This window comes from Anguilla anguilla, chromosome 2, assembly GCF_013347855.1.
Source record: "Anguilla anguilla isolate fAngAng1 chromosome 2, fAngAng1.pri, whole genome shotgun sequence".
NCBI classification, from domain to species: Eukaryota; Metazoa; Chordata; class Actinopteri; order Anguilliformes; family Anguillidae; genus Anguilla; species Anguilla anguilla.
The window spans coordinates 12,081,478-12,094,067 of record NC_049202.1 but is presented as its reverse complement, the minus strand read 5'-3'; the positions used below and the strand labels follow the sequence as shown (position 1 = coordinate 12,094,067).

The 12,590-nt window shown below is 43.2% G+C and overlaps 1 protein-coding gene across 1 annotated transcript in view; it reads right to left on the bottom strand.

Annotated features, from left to right (window-relative positions):
* Window positions 1–12,590, bottom strand: part of LOC118221560 (protein bicaudal C homolog 1-like) — a 70,486-nt gene that overhangs the window by 23,208 nt on the left and 34,688 nt on the right. Inside the window, exons 4-5 of the mRNA XM_035406754.1 lie at window positions 1,550–1,629; window positions 392–550 (exon numbers count right to left, since the gene is read on the bottom strand). Of these exons, the coding sequence (XP_035262645.1) occupies window positions 392–550; window positions 1,550–1,629 (239 nt within the window). The remainder of the gene's footprint in view (window positions 1–391; window positions 551–1,549; window positions 1,630–12,590) is intronic.

Sequence of the window (12,590 nt, the reverse complement as noted above, 5' to 3'; positions counted from 1 at the left end):
ACACCAAAACCACACTCTCGATGATTAAATATCCCTGCACTTTACTTAACCTTCGGCCTTGTGAAAGTGTGACGGATAGCATGCTATCAGTTTAATTTCCAAATGTCATATTTAAAAAGTCAGGGCTGTACAATGTGGAGCATCACAATCATGCAGACCTGAATGGTGAAATGCAAAGTATCTTGGGCACACATTCGCCTGGACTACTTTAGTCCAATATTTGGTCCAATTATGCAATTAAGTATTTGTATGAAGCAAAAAAAAAAAAGTGCTCTAACAGTTCATCCCAGCCAAAACCACTTCCACAGTAAGTTGAGTCACAGTATTAAAAAAATATATAAATAAAAAAAAACTCATTTTAAAAAAGGAAATGCAATTCTGTGGAACAAACCTGGTTGCTCTTTTCAGCCTGGTTGTTTCGGTTGGAGTCGGGGAAGTGGATGTGACAGCCGGTGTCCTCCATGACCTTCTTGATGTTATTTCCCCCTTTCCCGATGACGTGGGAGTGTTCCGTGTGCGACACGTCCATCTTGAGAGTCACGCGGTTGCTCTGCACGGGAAAGAGAGAGAGGAAGAGATGGAGAGAGGAAGGACGGGGACACCGATGAGACCCTCCCCCAGCACTCGTTCAGTCCACCAGAGTCTCGTTGCAGATCTAAACATCAACGGCCCGTCAAAACCACTCAAACATGGGTAAATGCAGAAAGAATACACAATCCTGGAGGTGTGTTCTAAGTGAGCCGTGAGGTAAATAAACCTGAAGAGACCACATCTCTTCCACTCCAGTAAACGAACAGCCCTTATGGAAGCCTGTGCATAAATAATACTACACAGCTCCACCTCAGAACACAATGCATGCAGTGTCTGTGCATGGGAAGAAAAGGAAGTTTTAAAATATATATAAATAAATAAAAATGAGACTTGGATAACTATAAATATATCTTAGATATTCTTTCTCAGTAGTTGAGGGTTTTACAGGAGTACCGGTAAATCATCCTCAGCTGTGTTATTGCGCAATGGTTATGAACGGGTGGACACAAGTCTGTCAGGAGGTGTGTGGGGGCGCAAACACACACAGACGCGCACACACGCACACACACACACACACACACACACACACACACACACACAGCGCTGCAACATGTCCAGCAGGGAAAGAGAGGACACAGATGGGAGCCAGGTTGTGGCCCTTCCCACCCCGCCTCCAGAGGGAATTATGTAACCGGGACGAGAACATCGAAGCTCGCCATTCACCAAGTTGTTCGTTTTACACACCTGGCTCTGCGGGACAGCAATCTGACGGGTCAGCGAGCGAGAGACCCCGCCATTATTTCAGGACGTCTGCAGAGTAGGAATGTCCTGTCCCCCCAGCCCCCCCCCTCCCACCCAACCACCCGACCCACGCCACAGCGCCATCTTCATTTCACAGGAAGCAAGTCATTTTCAACCCAGTTAGAGCACCTTACGAAAGAGAACTTGCCTTCCCTTCCACAGTATCCTACGATGTGGGGATTTTTGGGTGTGACAACAAATGTGCATTTTCACTCACTTTCGTATCAAGGACGGACATGATTTTCTCCTTCGCCTCCTTGACATTGTCCTTCTTCCCACTCACTTTTATGTGAGGATCTGTAAAGGAAATGGGCAGCAACAATTTAAGACAGACATTTCCCATAATGCACCGCACAAGCTCACCCTCTCCCAATGCTGTATTTCTAAAACATCCAAATATCCAAAGCATCCAAAATATGCAGGAGAAATGGCTTTTACTGCACTATGAACTTGTCTGACACCCCTGAACAAGAACACACATACACTTAAATACAAAAGTTCTTAATGCCAGCGGTATTATAAACACTAAAAAATTGATTTATATCACATGACATTACCATTAAATCTGGATAACAAAAAAAAAATATTTTTTTAAAATGTCAGTTTGCCATTTAATTTAATTGTGAATGAAACAAACAGGAAAAAAAAAATAATGAAAGTAGCCAAAATCTTTAAGGAATGTTCCAGAAACTGAACAGGCAGATGCAACCCACATACTTCTTGTCATCCCGAACAGCTCATCCTGCCAATCAACTTCAAACCGTAACACGGTCTCTTTGTCCCGCTGAACTCACAAAAAAATCCACCCGTGCAAATCCATTACCCAAGCATTCTCCAACGTGCATGGGGCTTTGTATTCTCAAACCTTGAGCTGCGGGCTCAACTCGATATTGTATAAGACACAGTGTTAAAATGCCAACACCCACTCTGTGATCGCCGATATAAATCTTGGTGTGTTATTCTATAGCACCATCCAAAACCACAGGCAAAGGTGGCACAAAGCCACCAATACTGGAGAATAATGGCGAATTGAGCGATAAAGAGACCAGGACAGGAAGCCCTTGCTAATACACGGCTTGGCTGACTCAGCGAAATGTCTACCGTTACCGTTACAATGGGAGATTGTGATGGACTAGGCAGAACGGCGAGGGACTGAGTGTCTGCCCAACTGCTCGATCACGACGACAGATCTCTGATCCGTTCCAATGAAACGACAGCACCAGGGAGGGATTTCAATGAGGAACTCACTGACTTACAGACCGTAATGATAACCGCTACAAAAACAACGGCAAGTATTTAATACGGGTGTATCGTGCCCATTCTCTGTGGCTTCTGCGTGGACAGTGTGCTGAAGGTTTCTTGGTTTATTCTGGGGAGTGAAGGATAAACAACTAATGTCACGCAGACCAAGGCTATTAAACCCGGCCCATCCATCACAATGGGCATCTGAAAAACGGACGTCATTGGCTCCGATTTCCCTGCATTTCAGCAAAGCATTCTGGGCAATTCCAGAATATGAGGAACTGAACACTTCTAGAAGAAGCACAATTAGCAGCTTCAGAAAGCTCCAAATTGTGACGGTTGCACAGATTGTGACAGGGAATAACAAAGCATGGCTCCAGATGTATAAGCAGGTCTTATACAAGACTACAAACCCCAAAAACCTCCCCCTACGAAACAGCACTGCTGCTGTAGACAGTGCCTGGGAGAGCAGCAGTGCGTTGACTGTGTTCTGACACAGCTGGACTGCAGGCGCGCAGTAACGTACCACCCAGGGGGCCCCCTCCCGCCCCCCTCCCGGCCCTCACAAACTTTAATTTACACCAATAAGCCAGGGGGTTTAAAAATAGCCATTCCCCAGGCCTTCTGAAAGTACCTGGTGGAAGTAGCGCTCGCTTACAGCTGTGTTTAAATTTCCAACCGTGATTGTGCGGAAAAAAGAAAACACAAAACAACCGAGAAAAACGTGTCTTCATAAAGCACGCAGACCCTTCACATGCAAACTTCAAATCTATTTACAAGAGGAAACAAAGAAAATTGTTTTAATTACAAATTGAACGTTCAGAAAGAGACACAAATAAATACAAAAACATGTACACAATCAAGCTAATCAAGGTTTAGCCAGTTCCTGAAAGCCTGGACATCTGCTGTTGGATGTGAGGAGAAAGTACATGAAAAGGCCACATCTGACCAAACGCGGACCGTGAAGCTGATTTATGCACCCCGTACTCCGAGGGGTTCAGTTAGGTTGAGGAGCGCTAGCCGTCTCTACAGAGGGCTGCTCTGTGTTGAGCGGAATGCGGTCGCCTGGAAGTGTTTTCCAGCTCCACGGCCGCTAATGGCCGTGTGTTTTATGGAGGGGCCCCACTGTGGATTAGGTCATGTGACGCGGGACCGGCCAGGCCACACCACGGCCCCTCTGTCCCCGAATGTGGAAAACAGCCTCGGGGGGAAGACGTAAACACGCTGAATCCACGCCGAATTGCATCATGGCGCGGCGGGATCCGAGGCTTTTTCTTCTGTTTTTTTCGAGAAAACAAAGAAAACACTGCAGCATCAGGAGACCGTGGCTGCGGAGTTTTGGGAAACTTTCCAAACACAGCTGTCGAGGGGTCCGTTCACTTCCTGTGGTGAAGCACTTACCAGTAGAGGGCGCTGCACCTCACTTCTTTTGTTCCAGTCTGAGTATGGCAAAAGTTATCTACCAAAACTTGGTTTCAGAAACTTAACTCCCTTAAAAACTCAACAAAATTACTTTGGAAGTGCCTGGATCCAAAGCGTGATTGCAAAGAATGTTCCCACAAATTTTGATGAGCCTGCACACTTTTGCATATCAGGTTCCACTACACAATCAATAAAGAGTATGGCAAACAAAATTTTACAGCATTTGAAATGGGAAAAAATGCATTCAATGCACCGTTTCAAACTTGTCTGAAAATTGGCAACCCAAATCTCTGCACAAAATTCCGTGACTTGATTTGACTCATTATTTCAAATGATCAATGTGCCTGGACTGAGAATGCATTAGAGGCCCAAAGACCCACAACACACAGCTTTGGCCTGAACTACTGCTCATAACTCTACAGATGTACAACGGCCTTCAAAAACACTGTGGTGTCACGAACACTGGAAAGCGTTCTCTGCTCACACGGTACAGCACATCTTGAGCAAACACTGGACCTCAGAAAAGCAAAGAAACAGAAAAGAAACGTGGCTATCGGGCGAAACTACGCTTAATTTCACCCTCAATTAATCCCGTTGCTTTGCAACTTCAGGCCACATTCTGGCTGCGTGCTACACAAAGCAGGAAACTAATCTGTTTTCCCACTGCATACTTCAAATCGTTGCACAGTCATGAACAGACACACGATGCTGAAGTTCTTCATAAAGTTTGGGGACATACACGGGTCTTTGGGGGGCGGTGATGCAGAATCCACAGGCAGATACCATCTTCTCTCGCTGACGTTAAAGTGAGATTGATTAACACGCGGCATGTATCTTTAAAAGAGAACAGACAGGCTTCCCGTGGCTGTCTATATAAACAGGATTCCTCCAGGGAGCCCCGCAATGTTTATAGCCGTTGCGTTCCCGTAAATGCCACAGCCTGAGCCACACAAATAAAGCTCCGACGCCAGGCTAACTCGCACAAATTAAAACCGTTTTGTTTCACATTTAAGGAAAAGTGAAACTAAATGATCTCTTTAATTACATGTCATTACATAGAATTCTGCCTTCATTGAGTTGTACGGAACTTTTATATGCTTTGTCTTTCCCAGCACAATAACACAGGTAGCATACAAATTCAAGATTACGGTATGGTCAAAACAAAGGCATCTTCAAAGAATGTTTGGAAGCAGACACGAAGGTAATTTTCCTTGGAAAAAAGAAAGATTTGCCATGTTGTTATTCAAGCACTTCTGGCTAACAGGGTGTATGGATTTATGTGTGGCTAAGGGGGTGTATGGATTTATGTATGGTACTATTCCTCCCTGTGAAGCCAAGAGTAAAACAATGCTCACTCATCCATTAAGCCCACTCAATCACCTTCTCAAGATAGGTGTACTGAACCATTGCCGTCCGTGGCCAGCATCACATGTTGATATTCCAGTACTGGGTCATGGCTATTTCACGTGGCTGAGGGGTCGGGCGTTTCTTAATGGCTCTGTTCAAGAGCAGCCCATCTCATAGTTGACACGGAGTGCAAAGGCAGAACTCCCAATCAGGAGGCTTCAGGAAGTTCTGAATGAGTTGGATTTCCCAAAATGCCCCGCAGGTTCGTCTGTCCGAATGAGCAATCGGATGCATTCATTTAATTTTAATCCTACTAAAGCCCACATTGCATTTGCATAACAAGACTGCTGCTATTGCCATTTTGGTCACCACCAGAGACACACTCTGATTGTGCTTCAACGGGAAGAAATGGATGTTAGAGTAAAATATTCAAATGATCATTAGAGGGCTGTTGAATTTCTGGAAGGGGGGGGGTGGGGGGTTAATGGGTGCTTGTGCAGGATATTGAGACACTTTCCATCTCTTCATCCTGGGGGTCTCGAGCGGCGCTTGCAGCTGTTGCAGTTTGCACAATCCGAGTAGCAGCACGTCTGTTGCCATGGAGACGGGCTCGTTTTTTTTTTTCCCCGCGACGCGGCCAGGAGCCGGCGTTGCGCGCGGCGATGCAGCGCGAAGCAAATTTATGCCCTTGGGAACCGGAGTCCGAGGCCACCGTCCGGGAAAAATAAAATATATATTTGTGCGCTGACAGAACGCAAGAGCTGCAACAAAAGAAAGGGACCTTAAATTCCCCTTCTTGGGGGGTGGGGGGGACGGGTGGGCTCTGACTGGAGCGCATACCGGCCAGCGCGGTACAGCTGCCTAGCAGGTCTCCATGGCGACGCGGGCACACACAGCTGCCGCGTCGGGGAGGGGGCGGGAGATGAGGCCGCCGCCGCGGTGCTGTGCGGCCCGTGTTTCCACAGCTGCCGTCACCAGCGCTCGCTTCGCCGGGAGCGAAGACACCAGCGAGAGCCTCCGCGCTCGTCTGCCCGTAAATTACGCAACGGGGGGGCGAGGGGGGAAAGATTTACCGACGGCCCCAAATTGGGCTGGCGAGGAGCGCTGGGGAATTAATGGGGACAAAATGTCAGCCGGTTTATATTGAAAAAGGCCTGTATCGGGGTTAAAAGTCAAATGTATTGCCATTTTAGGGGATGAAGTGGAAACTGCATACCAGTAAACACAGTACTTCACTGGTGTTGGTCAGAAGAACTACATTACAGGCATTTAGCAGACACCTTTACCCGGAGCAACTCCAATGCATTTCCTTTTAGAACATTTGATACATTTTTACAGCTAGAAATTATTTTAAGCGATTCAGATAAAGTACCTTCCCCATGGGCACAATGGCAGCACACCGGCTGGGATTCGATCCCACAACCTTTGAGTTATGCTATAAAGCCTTGCTATACATCTAATTTTAAGACACTACCTCCTCAAAATCCTACTAATAGTGCTTTCAGTTAAAGCCATCACATTACTGATTCATACTGTCATCTATACTTCTGACAATTAAGTTCAATTCCGATCCAGAAATTTCAGTGCTAAAACAAATTACACCAGGAGTAGTCGAGCTCTCTGTCCTCATCTCTACCCCTGCAGCACCTGACACACATCTGATGCACAAACTCCAGCATGAAAAGCACTGCATTATGTTATGCTACCTGGCTGAAACTTCAAAACTGAATCATAGAAAAGGTCACACAATGTACCCCACCACTGTATGGCTCAAATCCCCTGCAAGGCTTTTCCTATGAGTATTATACATACATGACTCAGTCCGAAAGGGATGACCTCAGATTTGACTTGAATTCAAATGTTTTCGCTGCCATGACAATGAAACGACAATGGAAAAAAGAGCAGATGCAAAGTGTGGTATTGTAAAAATGACCAGAATTGCCATGGTGATGGACCTGGTCAGTGAACATAGCAATTTATAAGAGACAGATTCTCTTTGTGTCATGTGACCTTTGTGTCATAACAGCAACAGCACAGACAAAATGTAATCATATTGAAAAATAACATGACACTCATTATCCACTATGAAACACAGCTGAATTAGTATTTTTTCATCTGTTTCCTTTTTCAGTGTCTATTTTAGGCTTTAAATTAGTGCATTTGCAATTGATATAAAAATCATTGATAACAGCATAATTTCACAAAAGAGCACGTTGTCTTTCATCTTCTGCCTATTTCCCCATTATCAACATCACAGCGAGCGCACGGCATGAGCTACACTTTTCCAAAACAAAGCCAAATTGAAGCCAATGAAGTGAAATGTGATCAGCCCACTGCGTTCGTGCATGCAGTTTTTAACGAGCAAAGCTGCAGACTGTAGCTTCAGGTGACATCGGTTTCAGTGTGAGTATACTGAAGACATCCTCACGTTTACTAAAAGCAACAAATAAAAAGTATTATATATATTATGTCACACTATTGAATTTTGTCACAATTTTGAATTAAGCTTTCAGATCATTAAGATTCTGTCAAAATGGTTTGCATTCATTTGTACATTTTATACTTAACTAAATCTACAACAGAGCTTGCATTTAAATTTCAGCAGAAATAGTGGTGGACCATTGCAACATAAAGTGCCAAATCAAAATTTGTGAATTTTCAGGAAGTTCTATTGATGGCAGACTTAAAATGGCACGCATTTCCTACAGGAGGATGAGATCTTTGACAGTTCAAATACATAATGAGAAAGCCACACACTTGCAATAGGCAACAGGAAATAAATTCTGTCAGTGAGGCAGTATTGATATTTTTTTCTGCCGGGAGAACTCCATTCTTTTGTATACTGTCAATGTTCATTAAGAAAAAAAAAACATCCAAACATTTTAAATTTCACCCCTGCCAAAACATTTTATTAGCTGTTTTGCGATTTCATGCTGGGAAATCCACGCAATTTATTTCACAGCCAAGAATATCTGCAAGGAATAGCTGGCTTCTAGTAAAACGATTGGTCGGCCTAAACAGCAAGCATTTACAAAGCATTACAAAGCATCAGCGCTGCTGCAAACTTCACACGCCATCTTTGAACTTCGACAAAGCCACTGACAAAAAGGACAGCTGTCGTATAATGAACAAAAAAATTCAAATACAACGCTGTTTATGGTTACCTCATCCAGACTAACGAAGATTTATAAGACTTAAATTGCAAATCAGTCTCCTATAACTTTGGGAAAATACAGGTTGGCTCCCTCATTAATGAACACAATAAAATTAATCTTTGACAATACCCCCCAATAGTGTGATTGGATATTTATACATAAATACAATAAACAGAAAACAAAAACATAGAGGTTCTCTTCACTGAGGTTATCTTCATTGTCGAAGACGACAGTATTGACAGAGTGTGCACAGAGCACAATAGCCTCTCTTTAAGGCCGTCTTGGGCCATTTTGCACCCATTCATCTGAATGCCGGTAAATCAATGCATTCGCTGGAGGGAAGCTTTGAAAAGGTTTGTTATTGCTTGCCAGGACAGCTGGAGATCTGTACAGATCCGATGAGATTGGGCTCAAAGTCAAATGAATTAAACAGATACACAGATCGGACAGCAGGAAAAGACAAGAACTCCCACAGCTATGCCGCAACACCTTGGACAGTGCTAGAGAATGGAATGCATTCTGGGAGATTCTGAGCCCCAGACGAGGGCAAATAATTTCACTGGGATCACAATGAACGAATGCATAAAATACAGAACAAGTCAATGTTTACCCTTTTCCATTTATCAAAGAACCGTTCATCCCCTTCTGTACTTACCTATCAGTTTGGAATGCTCAATTTTCTCAGCCTGTGCATCCCACCAGAGCAATGCTGGCTCTTAATTCATGAAAGCACGGACTGACACAGGGTACCCCTCACTTATTTTCTCTCAACCGTCCATCACCTGAGCTGGGCAGCCATTTTGCATTGGGCCCATGTGGCAAGGAAGTCTCCCGGGATGACACCACGGCCCATAATGCATTGCACAGAGGAGCTCCCGCCCACAGTTTGACCGCAGTGCGGGTCACTGAACTGAGGTGCTCCGCTGTAGCCCGCTGTTCTAAACGGGAAATTCAAATTTAGCTTGTTCTTCTTCTAACATTTTGACAAGAAGACCTCTCCTGAGGTATCTGATGCCACGTGAGGCTCCAGGCTAATCTGTCTAGGAGACACTAAAAAGCAGTAGGTGACGGGATATATATTCCGGCTGGCTTGAACTTTCAGACAGCTCACCCAGAATCACCGGCTGCACTGCATCAATGCCCCCCCCCAATCAAAGAGAAGGAGCGACTCTTATCAGACCGGCACGGTTATCAGTTAATGGCAAGCGTTTAGAAGGCTTCTTTGACTGGGGCCCATTAATGGAAAAAAAACTGAAAATTCTCCTGTCACTCAGACAGGGATAAAAATGATTCACTCTGCACTGACGAGAGGGCAGAGCAAAGAATTTCTGATGCAGTCTAACACAAATAACAAGAAAGAGAAATCTCAATCAGCCAGATTTGAGTGAAAGTCATTTGAATTGCTATATTTGGCATTAGCTGATCATTAATATAGAGGACCAACAACACCATTGTTGGTCCTCTCTATGTCAAAACTGGAGTTGCAAATGGAAAGGCAAGGGTTTTAAACCCTCCACACAATCAAATAGAAATATCAAACTAGGGTTCTCCTTTAAATGCAAATTTCCTTAGATATACATTTTCAAAAAAGCCACACCATACAACATATAGGCTAAGGCCAAGCATAGGAAATTATGGTCTGGATTCAATCAACACTGGTTAATGTCATTTTAAACCAAAAGAAAGTGTCATTTCTTTTATTCATGGTTGGGTAAGTAAAAAAAAGACCCCCCAAAAAAACCCAAATATGTTTTATTGACAGTCAATGTTAAGGAGAAATGGTGATTAAATCCAGTCCTATGATTTTTCAGAGGTACAACCATTTAATAGTGGTAATACCTCTGTGACATACAGTATCTGTCTGAATTAATCAAGCTGGTATGTAAAGAAATTCAATTGTAGTCGAAGGTTAATTTAAACTAGGTGGTAACAGCCCTGGAGTCAAGCTGACAAAGGCATCTAGTAACACTGAGCAGAGGTTGTGCAGCCAGCTAGCCAGCCAACCAGGAAATAGAAATTCCCCCCGGTTTACAACAGCTACACAGTATGCAGTGGGGTCCACATGCCACTGAGCAATGCATGTGTTTTCCATCTTTAATTCGCGGAGATGTTTGGTGCATGCGGTCACAAGATAACTGCGACCCGTTACGTAACATTTTTCTCGGTTTAAGTAATGCGGAGGGCTGCCTGCCAATGCACACAATAGCGTGCCGGAATTTAAATAACCTTTGACCTTCACCAATGACAACCTAACACGCGCAGTATTTGTGACGATCATGAACTTGTGAGCTCGGGTCAGGCTAACGTTTGAAGACGAGCTTAACGCCTACGCCTCAGGGTTTCCCTCTAGCAACCATGAAAGTCCATCCCTGGAGTTCAGAACATTTATTTAAAACAGGGCTCCAGAGTTTCAATAAGGGAAATACAATGTTTGAAATGGTAAAAATGCCATTTCGATTTTTAGCCACACCAGGAATTCACAGCAAACACAAAATATTGGTCAAAACAGTCATAAAGGTGATTGCAGTCAAGCAGACAAACTTCTTCCTGAGAACTTCAGGGAAGTTAGTAGAATATTTTTAATGCGTATAGGGTTTAGCCTTTTAGTGGGCTGTATTAAAATCCTAGATTATATCACAGAATTGAAAGCCTTTGGCAGCAAATAAACATGCCTTCCATAACAAGATAAATGTATGCCTGCAACATCCCTGACACATATATAAACAAGGGACCAGGGCCTTACACTTCTGATCGAAGTACAAAGCAGCTAAATGAGCATAAACCATGTTTAAAGTTATCTGCTTCAAATGAGCAACCACTTATTTTGATTTCCCTTCAGAGTTAAAGCAACCAATTTGACCGTGACATTCTCATAATGTCTATACTAAATTACTGAAAAAAGAATGAATGAATCAGAGAAACAACCGATGCGGACTGAAGTGAAAAGGTAGCAGGCTGTGAAAGTGTGTGGCAAATCTGTATGCAATTCTTCCAAAAATGATCAACATTCTCATGACAACTTATTAATTTGCAATGCTGTATTGACATGGTAAAGCCAATAACCTTTTTCCACTAAAGGACAATACAGTTTCTCTGCTCTATATCAAATTGTGATTTTATGGTGGAGTGCCATTTAATGAAATATAATATCACTCCCTTCAACATTTACCAAATGTGATTTTTGTATATTTTACATTAAATTAATGCGGAGGAAACACTGGTACAACTGCCTCTTGTTAAATCCTAACCATTTAATTGCAGCAATGTTAAACCTTTTCTCTCTTCATTGGAGATAATCTTCTGGACTTCTAAAACACAGCAGGTAATTGAGTTTTTTAAATTAATGTTATATTAAAGCTCCACGGTCTACAGACCACTTTTTGGATGATATTTATATTCATATTCTTATGCAAGCCAAGTAAACACAGCCCTGCAGACAGCGAAATAAAGTTATAATTGGGCATATGAATTATTTATATGCCTGTGAAATTTTGGAAAGAATGTTTTACATTTACAAAATGCAGAATTAAGTATAGGAACCAGAACTTTCCTTAAAGCACTGTTCACTTTCCTCAAAGTGCATTACAAAAAATATTAAAATAGCATATTATTGATATATGCATGAATGTGTTTGATGAAAAAATGAAATAAAAAAATAAAAAAATCTGCAAGGTGTTGTCATGTATGACATTAGTACATTCTTCTCAAAAAAAGTCCAAGCCATCTCCAGCCACAAACCACAAACATTTGCGCATTTACAGGACACCGTCGGCAGCTCTACGACACAAAGAAACACAGAAAGCGCTTGGTCGGACGCGATCGATAAATCAGCTTGTGTCGTACGCTCGCTACAGTCGGCTCAACACTTCCCCCACGGGCCGTTTTGAAAACGCACACTAACTTTTCAGGGACGTACTGCTCATATTATGCTTCCCTCTCTGAAAAGGACCCCCAAGCGTTCTGTAAGATCTCATACACTGTAAAGCATGATAAATCACAGAAAATATCCTTAAATTACATTAGACAGAGGTGAGAGCTAGCAGAGCTTCACAGAAAGGTGGGGGGAGGAGGCAGGGGGAACTCCATTGGAGT